Genomic DNA, 13,581 nt, shown 5'->3' with positions numbered 1-13,581 from the left:
CGTCCTTGTCTCCAAAAAATTGTTTACATTTCCTTGTTCAGTTGGTCGTAATTATGCAGAACCAACTAGCACAAAGCTAGCCATTCCTAGGTGTGCATGCCTATCGCGAACCGCTAACATTAGTCTTCATGCTTGTGCTCAAATAAATACATGCCACAATGCCACAAAGCGCCTTACGTTTTATCGTCCCATGTTCTAATAATATCGGGTTGGAAAACTACCAAGAACACACGATAAATCGACACAGGATTACAGACCCGATTCGCAGTAACGACCTTTTCCCAAAAGTTAATAGCGTATTTTGCCCAAACTGCTCCTCTGAGACTCTTTTGCGGACTTAATGTCGTCGCTGGAGTCTGCAAAATGTAATAGTCGACATGCTTCTCGTATGTTTCATAATGCCTTCTTAGCAGTATGGTTGCGTAATGCGGAGAAACATATATTGTGTGGCGGTGAAGCCAATTGGCACAAACACTAACCATGAACTACCTGTCCTTTTTAGTATGCTTTGGTGGTGCCTTCTGGAAGAACATTGGGCACCTGGGACAATGAAGCTATAGCTCGGGGGTGTTGTTTGTTGGAGGCTCGCTGACGCCTGTACGAGCCGGAATGAGTGGGGATAGAGGGGCCTGAATTAGCCCTTCTCTACTGCACAAGTGATCTTGTTAGCCAACATAGACCTGCGCAAGGGGAGGGGGCGTCCCCCTGGTGACGTAAGGATGTAATGGGACGCGAAGTCTGCCCCACACTTTAATTCAGTAGGAACTGTGGGATCATTGTTTTAAGAGCAGGGGTATGGCTACGCAGGATTTTGACGGTCATGGCGGCCCAAGGCCCCTGGCGTTGTATTCCAAGAACTGTTTACTTCCCATCTTTAGTTTCGAAAAGCCTGAGACAGGCCATTGTGGGAAGCACGTCACCGGTTCATTTTCATTTTTAGTTCATTGTGAAACACGCTTTTTTTTGGACTCTAGCAAAGGCGGCGAGGAGAGCGCTGCGATAAAACTAGACTACACCCCCCCAACCCTTTACGTTAGCCAATAACCATCGGCTCGCTTCAACCTCAACGACCTCGATCAGTATACTTACTATACCTGCATGCTGGTTCTGATCTAGCCGCAACTATATGCTTACACTGAGTATTCTTTATTCATTTAGCATAGCAGCGCAACGAGAATAGACAATACAAGCATTACTGACATGCGATACATACACACAGCTGCGCACATTGTAGATGCGAAGTAAATAAAAAAAAACCCGCAAATGCCATACACATGCGTCAAGTAACCACGTTTATCTTGTGCGCAATAAACAGACACATGTGCATATACTTCTCTTGTTTCATTTATGCTGTTATTTGCGCAAGATACACACCGCAGAACTGACGCCAAAAAATAGCGGAAGCCTATCATATCTGGAAGCAAGAACAGGCGCGTCCGAGTAAACTAGCGCAACCCAATATGCATGTGCTTGCTTGAGCGATACGGAACACACGTGTTTTATTGCTAAGTAAGTATATGTATACTAAGTGAGCATCGAAGTGCGTAGCTCTGTGCGTATATACTGTGAAACGTTTTATTAAAGCTTCAGTTGAAAGAGGAAAAACTTGCTTTCGTCTCTTGTAATATGTCTTGTCATTTCACTGGTGCGAATTTATTCCAAAATTGCTCACATAGCTATTATCGTGAAACATTTTACGCCATTTGATTTGCTGTGGTCTTAAGTGGTATGCAGAAGCCCACAAAACACGATATGCCACATCTGGTAAATCTCTGAAGAAAGAAAAAAAGCTACCGCTCATGAAGTCTGTATTTATATGAAACCTGCGAAATGTTGAAGGCAATTTGTGGGCATATTTTGAAGTGTGTGTTCTAATTAAAAGTGCAGCACAAAAAAAAATTGCTATATCTTCGTTCTTTCGCTGCGTTAGCAACACTATATGCAACTTTAATAAGGTTTATCGACTTCCTTTGGGGGAACAATACATAATTATCGTTGTTGGCGTTTTACGTCCCGCAACAACGATGTGATTTATGCCTTAGTGGAGGGCTCCGGAAATTTTGACCATCCTATGTTATTTAACGTGCACGTAAACCTAAGCACACAGGCATCTAGGCCTCGATTGAAATGCGGCCGCCGCGGCCGAGATTCGATCCGGCGACCTTCGGATCAGCAGTCGAGCACCACGACCACTAGATCACCGTGGCGCGTGAACAATATACATTAAGAACCGCCTATTAAAAGTAAACACGTTACACGTTATAGGTAGCGTGATCCGACAGCATAAAGTGTGTGAGATATTTGCCTTGAAGATATCTATGAAATACAAAATTCATCCAAATTTTCAAGCGATATACGAGCATTGCATTGGTTTTCCAGGTACATCAAGACGTTTTTAGGGACGCGCGTACTTTGTTGAAGCAGTATTGATGATGTCTGTGATACAGACTATGTATTTAATGTGGATACCATAATTATATCTTTCATAGAATACTACTTATTCCGAAATTTTATAATGTTTTATCGCACTGTTTTCCCGAATATTAGAAAAACCACGCAGCTAAATTTCAGTGGTAATTAAGGGCATGCTTTGTGAGGTTGTGTGACGAAACTCATTGTTCTTGCCCAGTCAAAGAAAATCGAAATATTCCTGAACCCTTGGTTTAAATGGGTATTACATTTTTTTTGGCTAATACGGCAAATTTCTAATTCACAGCAGCGCACGTATATGTATGCGGGATAAACGTAAAGATGTTCGCAATGATACAAATGCGGGATTTGAATCCTGGGCCTCTAGTACCGAAGTCCATTGCTTCTACCATAAATCCATCGACGCATTCATGCCTCATCAGACGGAACAGAGAGCCTTTACTATTGTCCCACCTACAAGAAAGCGTGTTCCGAGTCTTCACTCGTTTTCCACAACGCCGATGACTTCTTCAAGAAATGACTTCTTGTAGCCCAGCTCGTTGAGATGCTTGATGCGTTTTCACAGCGCTGATCTAATGTCGTCGAGTCACTGTTGTGCTATTGGTGTTCTCATGGCAAATGACAGCAGCCAATTTCTGCCGTAATCTTTTTTTATGCCTATGTGGCGAACGATGTTCGTAGCTGGTTTTCCCGGCGTGCTTGGTGAACCAAACAACGTGCCTTGTTTATATGCACTGAAAATAAAGATTGAGCTCCCTGCTTCTGAGGAATCATTAGGGTAGCGAACTGGACGTAGTAGTCTAGTTAACCTCTCCAGCTTTCCTACATTCCTCCCCCTCTCTTCTCTCTCTTCTGTGTACCTTGAAAACGTGCCTTCTCGGTACAAAAATTCATTAGCCATTCCACTCTCTGAAGGTGCATGCCCAGCAAAGCTGCGTAAGACACGGCACAGAGGTGACACAGAATTTTGATGAAAGTTACAGGAAGGCGCATAATTGTCATGAAAGATACATAACGATACAGAAAGCCAATTTTGAAATTAGCGTATGCGTCGTTTTGCCGCGACATGCATCTTCTTGTCTAGCTTGCCGCTTGCGCTTGGCGTTTCGTGCACAACCTCGAGGAGCCATTCTGGCAGCATGTGTCTTTTTGCCACATTCTCCGTTTCGCGACATTTCAGTGGAATGGTGGTGGGTGTAGTGTTGTTCGCCCAATTTCTGTGGCATATACCCACGCTAGCGGTCTTCTCTTGGCAGAGGTAAACATTATTCATACCTGCGACTAGCACCGCTCGCGGGACTGTTTGCGACTGGAGACTAAAAAAGCAACTCAAGGCGACCGGTGTTCACACCTGCGTGCGACCTATACCCGTCGCCACACAGAATTCACGTCTGCTCCCACATGGCTCGCATTGCCATTGTCCCGTAAAATAAGGTGATGTCCTGTTGCGCACATCCGATTGGTTCAGAGGTGTTCGACTGCTGCCGTGCGTCTGAAAAATCAAGCAGCGAGCGCCTGAGCAAAAGCAGTCGCTTTGCGACTAACTTGATCGTTCGACCGCTGCTATAGTCGCACAACTGAATGAGCCTTTACTGCTCGCGGAGTTACTACTGGTCTAGTGACATATACCTTCACTGTAAAAATAAACACGTGGCATTCCCTGATGCACGCCGAAATTACAGTGCTTTTAAACCCGTCCCATGTGAGTAAGAGTTTTATAAACCCTTCAAGGGCTTCTTGAAACGTGACTTCTTGAAACGTGACAGGGAAGCAGCGCATGCATCAGTTACGCCGTACACGTGGTTTGCTCGCATTCTTTCGCGGTGGTTCAGTCGAGCCATAAGCAAACCAGGCACCAAACAAAGCAAGATGAATGTGTAGCAGGTCTGAGAACAATGCTATCGCGGCGTGCATGTCGCATGCGTTGTTTCTTAGCTTGCGGAATTTATTAAGAGTCCAGTGAAAATGATTACGCGGAAATAAAGGAAATAAATTATGGGGTTTTACGTGACAAAACCACGATATCTTGAAGGCACGGCGCATTGAGTGACTTCGGATCAACATTTACCACCAGGGGTTCTTTAATGTACGCGCATACTTAAGTAGATTGATATTTTGCAATTCGCCACCGATAAGATAAGGCCGCCGTGGACAGCAATCGAACCCGTACAGTCGTGCTTATAAACGCAACGCTAGTCAAACCACCGTTGTGTGTGCGTAATGTCATCATCATCATCATTATCATCATCATTGCCAGCATGTTTTAGTACACTGTAGGACGAAGACCTCTCCCAGCGATCTCCAGTTTAGCCCATCCTGTGCGAGCTGATTCCCTATTATCCCTGCGAACTTCTTAATTTCGTCACTCCATCGAACTTTCTGCCTTCCTCGCCTGCGTTTTCCATCCCTTGGTAGCAATTCTGTTGCCCTTACTGTCCACCGGTTATGTTCTACGCATTGCGTGGCTGTCACAGGTGCATTTCTTTCGCTTGGCGTCAACTGTATTATCTACTATTCCTGTTTGTTCCTTGACCCTTTCTGCCATCCTCCGATGAATATTACTCCTATCGTTTTCTAATTCCCATTAGCTTTTGTTCAATGTTTCATACAATTTTGCAGCTGTTTAGTGGAAAGTTCAACCTACGGTCATTAGTTGGGTAGTTAAAAACTAGGCTTGAGAAATTGTGCAATTAGGCCGAATACGAAATATGATGCGGCTCCATAATATAGCCAAACAACATGCATTTGCCCGCCCCTTCTAAGATGTTTCGGCATATTTTCGAACCTTTGTTAATGTTACCTGGCCCGCCCTGATATACAATGATCTTCAACTGTAGCCAAAGCGTCGATATAAAAATCACGGAGCATAGTCACAAAACAGCGCTCATAGTTGGTATTTATAAAATCAGCTCATTGACGAACAGGCTGTCGGTCAAGGAAGCCCGTTGGCAGGCTCGCAAACCTTGGAAACATTAGCAGCGACAGCACAACGCGAAGACAGGTGTTTTCTGCAGCAAATATAAAAGGACATTAGCTGTAACTGACGAAAGCATAAGCATTTATATGAGTTCTTATTATAAGGGCACGCAATTCAGAAATTAAGTTCAGACGCAGACGTCCCTCGAGTTGCTATTTTGTATTTGAGTGAGGCCTGTTGCATGCGCAAGTGCTTGACCATACAGCCTATTAAGAAAGTGGAATCCTGTGCGCTATTTCCGGAAGCAGCCGACTTCCTTTTACTTCTTGAGACGCAGTAGGGCATCGCACTTTTTGCAGCGAGAGCTGTTAACAACAACAACAACCGATTTTGGTGGCGTAGTTGTCCATCGCCGATGTCCGTAACCGCTATTGCGCCCTATATATATATATATATATATATATATATATATATATATATATATATATATATATATATATATATATATATATATATATATATATATATATAGACGTCAAACATGGTGCTGTCTATAAAGCAACCCTATTTCCTTTTCCATTACTTTATAGACAGCACCATGTTTGACGTCTGCATCCCAGGTCAGTGGGCATGGGCTGAAGATTGCCTTTGCGAGTGCTTCATGCCGCTTGAGTTACGTCGGCGAAAAGCTGGTGGAGATACAAAATTTCAAAAAAATATTTCTCAAGTTAAAAAAATAATACCCTTTTGTAACTTTTTCTATGTTCAGCTAATACATAGAGATTTCAAATGAAGTATCGTGCACATTTTTAGTCCGACCACCAAGGCAAGTTTTTTGACGATGAATACAGAGCTTTTCTCAAAAAAAGTGAAATTCGCAATTTTTTTTCAGACGATTTGCTAGACCTTCAGCGACTAAATTATTTTTGTTTTGTAGTATGTCGAACAGGCTTCCAGTATATAATTAATTTCTACCCTTTGAGTTTGCCTTGTTCCTGGAAAAAATATCAAACTTTACAAGTTTCTTCAATTTTGCTCGTGCGAAAAGCCCTCGGAGAATTGATATAGATAAATAAGTCATTATTTTTACAGTTACATCACTTCATTAGCTTGCCGGAAATACCAGTTTATTGAATGCATCCTATAAACGCCCTTTGAAAAAAATTGTTGTTTGATGCCCTTTAGCTCAGCCGGCGTAAAAATACAGACTCTCACAAACAGGCGGGAAAATTTTTGGCAACTGAAATAAACGAGCAGAACGAGTTTTGTACTTCAAGAAAAGCGTGGAAATTTTTTCAGCCATATTTGTGATGGTCGGAAAAACGCTGGGTGATTTGGCATGGAATGACCCATATATATATATATATATATATATATATATATATATATATATATATATATATATATATATATATATATATATATATATATATATATATATATATATATATATATATATATTTATATATACCCATTGGGTGGGATCTAAACCGAGACCCTCTGCGTGGGAGTAGAGTACCACAAAGCCACGCCGGTGCTTGAAACTCCTCCACAAAAAGACCCTTTACAAACGTTATTTTCGGCAAGGAATCACATTAACAGATGGAATTTGGCATGGTAGAAGGATAAAATAACAACCAGGCGTCACAATGAGAGTTGCGTAACGAATGGGTGGATTAAAGTATCCCACCCATTAAAAAGAGCTGCAGTATAATTATTCGTCAACAACAGCATCAACAAAGTGCACATAATGCTTTACAGACGTCAGTGGGTGGCTCGCGCGTTCGCATAATGTTGAATAATGTTATAGTGGGTACTACTCTACTTCGCAAAATTATGGTTTATGGGGTAGTGGGCATTTTGCAACTGTACTTGCAGTAGTCACCTCAAGAGTGTTTACAACGGGCTCCAAAAAGGTCGCTCCTCAGGCTTTCGCTGTGACTGAGCTGCGTGTTCCTCGCAGGCCTGGTGTTTTCTTGTTAATGGGCAGTTCTCGATATTTCTCCATTACTTATGACAAGCCGCTCAAGGTTCGTTCCACTTACCTTGCGTTAACGGACCATAGCAGTTCATTCCTGTCGCAGCCAGCACTTAAATTTCACTAGTTAGAACTGCACTGACGTTACGACGCCGTCGTACCGTACTCTTATCCAGCATACTATCCTATTCACGATAAAAGAAGTTGGCGCGCAGGCATGGACACAGCAGATCAGAACAACGCAAACGCGGACTAATAACTGAAAGAGGGCACTGCAGCGAAAAAGAAAATAGACACGAAAACTTATCTGCGCATGCTCAGGCATCCAGCGCTACTGCTATCCTATATCACGGCAAATGCGCCTGTGTATATTTTACCGATGCTCCAGCGACTTCTCGCCTTATAGCACTACCGGAAGGATTGGGTCGAGGCTGCTTCGTGTTTGCCGATACGTTGCCAATCTACTATGAACGTACCGTGTTAAGGCACTGCTTTTTTGTGGCTTCTTAAATAGGGCTTGGCCCTTTCGTTGTGACTGTGCTGCGCTCTCCGCACATGCCTGACGTTTTTTTCTTTATTATTATCGATGTGTAGTAGTGCTGAACAGCAATACAACATACCCAATATAATACAGGTTTCGCACATTTCCGTGTGGTGAGTGCACTTTGAAGCTCATCGCGAGCGACCTCGCAGCTATCTCGAAGTGCCGACAAAAACGTCCACTATAAGCTCTCGCATTTTCTACGCAAACACGTATAAGCCTACATTCACATACGGCGAAAGTCTGCTCAATCTAATCATGCGGCTCTGTCCAGAGTAATCGAAGTAATCATTACATTGGTGCATAATGTGACGCTGAAATTTGTTAAGAAAACCCCACGAAATCTCTGAAAATCAACACTACACCTCACTGAAGTTCGCTACAAAAAGAATGACTTATAACGAGGAAGACAAAAAAGCCCACAGCGCTGAAGCGAACGAAATCATTATGTATTGTTCAGTCTATTTTCTGTCTCTCGTTTAGGCGCTGTAACCGCTATAAACAAAAATAACATACTTCGTTCTACATGACATCAATTAAAGAATGTGCATTTTGATTTTGCATTCATGGGCCACCCTTCGGGGCAATAGAAGGCGTCCGCAAAGCGGGAAAAATGCCCGAGCGGCAAGTTGCACTCCTGTTGACTGCTGGTGTCGCCCTCTTTGGAGCAGAGTGCGTAGCAGTAGGTCATAAAGAACAGCTGGTCATCAGTGTACTCCTCCAATCCTCGGATTCGCAAGTCCTGCACCATGGGTCCACTGGTTCCCTCCTGCTTAACGGCCGTCTTGTACGCCGAGAAAGACACTTCAAGCGCCGGTATCGCAGGAAAAACACCCATCGCATTATGTCCGGCCGCCTGGCCTAATTTACAGTTAAGGCGGCGGTTGTACTCTGCAGAATGTGCCGTGCCCCACCAGACAACATTTTCGCCAAAGCTGTTCACCGTCGTGCCTACCGGGTCGATGGCTTTGGCTATCTTTTTGGCCAGCAGGACACCCGAGCCGCCGTAGTTCATTGCAAAAGTTCCACCTCTGTAGAAAAGTGGCGGATCGAGCGCCGCCGTGGCAGCGTCAACTGAATTGCGAAGATAGGTGTACTCATACGGCTGCCGGTGAAACGTGCGTCTCTTCTGGTATACATCGTAGAATCGGGCGTGGTTTTGTAGCTTCTGATAACTTTCCGCGGTATATAACCAGCTCTCCACAAATGCACTCGTATTGATATCGGGAAACTTCCCGTAAAGACCAGCGCGTGCCGACAGAAGGAAGAAATGTTCGGAGGGCAAGATGTTCAGGTCCGTGTTCTTGATCTTCTGTTCCGCCTTCTCCGCGCTTTCATGGCCGATCCAGGCGGTGCTTTTCAGAGTCGAAACGAACTCGTTTTTCAGGCTTCGCACGAAGCTGTAGACGCCGCGGCGTACTTCGCTCGTCGGATACGTCCGCGTTAAGTATTCGACGGAGGCGAGAAGGCCGAAAAGCGAGTTCACGTATTCCAGGCATGCGAGCTGCACTTTCTCTTGGAAATTGTCGCGGAACATGAGGTCTGGCTTTCCGGCCGCCACCCATAGGTGAGACTGGATGAACATCCAGGCAGTGCCCATCAATATGTGTGGGTCAGGGTAAGTGCGGAACAGCTCGTCAAGCTTTGTCAGGATGGCCGAGTCTTCAATCACCACCCAGTCCTTCGGATTCCAAGTGCGTTGGAGCGTAATTCTGTGTTGGCGGTTGAGGAGAAAGTGCCACTGCGCTCCTCTGATGTTCGGCGTCTTGCTATCTAGTTCACTAATGGTCAGCCACGACTGGTCACCCTCGCCGCTTTCATAACTTGTGGCTTCGATGAAGAATGTTTCGAGCTCGCGAAGGAGTGTCGTATTGCACTGCACGTTCTTTAGGCGTAGGGTGTTCATATGATCGCGGATGACCATCGCGTACTCCTCCAAGTTAAGGGCATGGAGAAGGCGGTGTTCCCAGACAACGCTGTGGTATCGTCTACGGACTACCAAAATGGTGCCGATAATTTTGCTGGTGGCAACCTCCAAGCGGAACTGAAAGTTGGTGTCGTATTTGGCGGCCATGTAGAGCATTACTTCTAGCGGGTGCAGTAGAGAATCGTTGACATCTCTGACGGGCCAAACGAGGCCCACAATATCCATGAATTGAAGCAGCGCTTCAATGTTGGTATCTACGTGCACCTTCGAAGGTTCGTAACACTGACGGTACAGCTGACTCGCTTCCCCAACGCGCCACGTGTCGGCGTTCAGCTCCATGATCTCGTTTTGCTTGGCATCCACGTTCATTTTCTCGAGGACGGAAAGCGCGGGAAACGCGCGTTGCCAACCGCCGCAGACGAATGCGTAGAAGTCCTTGCAAGGATCGGCGCTGGCGTTGATCGAGCTCAAGAGCCGCTTGGCGTGTTCCAAGCACGAGTCGGAGACGCAAATCCCCACCGTCTTTCCCGGCGAGGTTAAAAAAACGTAAGCGACGATGCAAATCAGCCCCACGGCGAAACACACGGTAGCTGCGACAGCCAGCTGCAAAAGCCTCCGCTTCGCGTTTGGATTCGCGACGAGCACGAAGGCTGGCGGCATCTTTGAGTATCCGTCGTCCGGCGCCAGAGACTGAAAAAAGAAAATGCGCAACGTCACAACGATCATAAACATCACTGCGTTTTATAAAAAAAATTTAGTATACTATATGTTAGCTCATGGTGTGAGAGTATGTTCCGGCTTATATAAAAGAGTGCAATGTCGACATGTGTTAACGAGTCACTAATTATCAACATACTGCAATGGATACGCTTAGTTCGGTTGTAAAGATAGAATGCTAGACACTTCAGCGTCTTCACATTCTTTATTTTACTACTCGATCATCTTCATCATGCCCCTGCGTGCGTTTCATTTATCCTTAGATTGTTATAAGCGTTACGTGGCCTGCGTAATTATAATTCTACATTTTGGCTTACCTACTGTAATATATCCTCTACCCGCGCCCAATAGTGCTTCCCGGACGTAATTCCACATAAGTGGACTAATGCCATAAAGTGGTAACATCAGCTTTTTGTTATAACCAGGAAAGCGCTAGTTTCGTATGAGAGTGATTCAAAGACAGATGAAGCTAACACCCCAAATCAACGTACGACCTATGAGAAACGCCACAGTGGCGCTGCAATGACAGCACGCATAAGTGTCTAGTATTCTTCGTTTTTAAGTTAGTATTCCAAGCAGCAAGGTCAAATAATGAGTAATCTCTAGTGCCATTCGAAGAGCCAGGTGATTTGGTTTGGTTACTGTAAAAAGACAAGCCTTGTATGCGGACTATCTCTCGGTCACAGGCCTCTCTTCATGACCATGACTCGACACAAAGGCGCTTTTTACTCACGCTTCGTCCACTTGATTTGCTCATTTCGATGTCGGACATTTCTTTCCGCTTGCTCAACTCGATTGAAGAAGCAGACATCCTTTTGGTTTGCTCGAATTCACTCCAGCATTTTCGTAATTGCGACTCCATTCCAGACAGCGATTTCTGCCTGGAGCTGGAATGTCGATAATGACGAGTGGGCTTGTTCAGGGACGGCCATATTTGTGAACCCTGCACCGCAAAAAGAATCGTATGCGATGGAAATTACCTCTTAAATATAGATAATGTGGACAGACCATACGTGTCAAATTTCTCATGGAACCCTTAACTTTAGGGAACGAATGTCCATATAATGAAGCGTTATCGAGACAATTGGAATAAGCCAGTATCTTTTTCATGTACGCTAGGAATAAGCTGTCTGACCTATATGCTGCACTTCTCATACGCTAATGTTAGCTTGACTTTTGTCGTTTTTGTTTGTGTTTCTTCTTATTAACCAATGCAGATAAGTGGTCAATTTTGATGCGTATTAGTTCTCGAGATATGAGCACGCGCATATAGGTGTTGTTTCGCCTTGTTGAAAGGTCAAAAACAGGCCTGTCTCGAGAACAAACTTCAGCTTGAAGTTTGCACTCGTCTTGTCTCTTCTTCCGTTTTGTGTCATGACCTTCGTGCGCCTCAAGTACCATGACGGAACATTACAAAACTCGCCCAAAATTAAGCTCTTTCAGCATTCTCAACGCCGGCAGTGTGCTTCGAATAGAGTGCTGGTTTGATTTCTGCTCCCCAGATAGAATTTTCTGCAACAATGTTTCTGTTTTAATCCGAACGCTACGCTGCGACAGTAGAAATACACGAGCGGACGAGGCACTGTCAGGGCCGTGCGCCATAGGCAGATTCATTCAATGTTGCAGCATGGGTTTATTCTGCAGTATTCGCTCGAGTTCTACACTTCTTCGTCCTAAGCAAAATGAAAACGTGTGTCAAGTAACGGAGAATTCTGTGGGCGCGAGTGTTCCTTTATGGGGATGCTTGTGCGAACGATAAATATTTTAATGCCGCGTGATGGCACATCGTCTAGAGGGAATTACGTTACCTTGAGCACATATCATGTTTTACTGAGATGTAACGAAGCGTTAACACTAAATATTTAGTGCTTTCAGGCCTCTTACAAAGACGGATTTGATGGCGCATAAATCTGGGAACGTTCGTAAATGTTTGGGGGGTGAATAATACACTAGAGCACTTGCGTCGTAAAAAAATAATTGCGCAGCACGCGAGGGCCTCTCACTAAAGACTACAACATGATGCACATTAACAAAGTTTAACACCTTTATAAGTGCATAAATGGTGATTGGTTGTTCGGTGGCTAAAACCTCCGTGTATAAGAGGCAAGATGAAATCACAAACGGCAATAAATAATCGTCTTGTCCGCTGACTTTTCATTGCAATTGAACATGATAATTGTGGTAACAACGACCGGAATGTGCAATGAATAAATTTTCCTGGCAATTAGCGTCAAATTCCCTTGTAAGATAATTCTGCGCACAACAGGTAATCAAAGTTATCACAGTGTTTTTGACAGTGTCGTTTCTGAGCTGCTGTCGAGTGTAATAAAACGTTTATAGCCACATATGTATATGTGTTTCCAATGAAACAACAAATACCTGTAATGGTGTAAACATTTTTAGAAAGTAACGTCACCGCTGTTTACTGTCGTAACTGCCACTATGACGCAGGTTTTTGTCTTTCCACGCTACTGACGTCGCGCCTTAGTGCATCTCTCACGTCACTCGAGGCCAGGTCAGCTGTGTCAGACCAAACCCTGCAGTCGCTCGGCGAGACAACGAGCGCAAACCCGGCGAAATAAACAAAGCAAGTGTATCTGCATGCTATATATACAGTAAAGATTATATTCTGTAGATTATCATCGTTATGACAACCATGCCGTTTATTGCTTTGTGTCGATAACTCGTCCATGTGACGACATATGATTGCACTGTTTCTGAGATCGGACCAATTTACTCGACCATAGTCCGCAGATATAGGAAATGAAGATTATCTTTGAGGAAAAAAGGGAGATTAGGAAAAGTAGCGCCATCGCCTGAAGTTTGTAAGGCTACATGACTCAGTGCCACAGGAAAAGGAGCAGGAGAAACCGGAGGGTTGGTGAGATAGTAGATATATATTTGAACCGCAGTGCGAAGCGGGTATCGGCACGTCTGCGACCTGCGTTGACCAATGGACGACATCCACGACATATCAAGGCTGCTGGCACAAAGCGAATACGAGGAGGAGGATCATGAGCACTTCACGTTCACCACCCCAGGACTAACCAAGAATGACACGAGATAGAGTA

The 13,581-nt window shown here is 44.5% G+C and overlaps 1 protein-coding gene across 1 annotated transcript; it reads right to left on the bottom strand.

The window, feature by feature from the left end:
- Positions 1–8,398: 8,398 nt before the first annotated feature.
- LOC119394625 (membrane metallo-endopeptidase-like 1) lies at positions 8,399–10,162 on the bottom strand. Its single transcript, XM_037661943.2, has one exon. It carries the CDS (start codon positions 10,160–10,162, stop codon positions 8,399–8,401), a length of 1,764 nt encoding a protein of 587 aa, XP_037517871.2.
- Between the last annotated feature and the right edge of the window lie 3,419 nt (positions 10,163–13,581).

Source organism: Rhipicephalus sanguineus, chromosome 5 (assembly GCF_013339695.2).
Source record: "Rhipicephalus sanguineus isolate Rsan-2018 chromosome 5, BIME_Rsan_1.4, whole genome shotgun sequence".
Classification (NCBI taxonomy): Eukaryota; Metazoa; Arthropoda; class Arachnida; order Ixodida; family Ixodidae; genus Rhipicephalus; species Rhipicephalus sanguineus.
The sequence above is the reverse complement of the archived record's forward strand: the minus strand, read 5'-3'. Positions and strand labels throughout refer to the sequence as shown.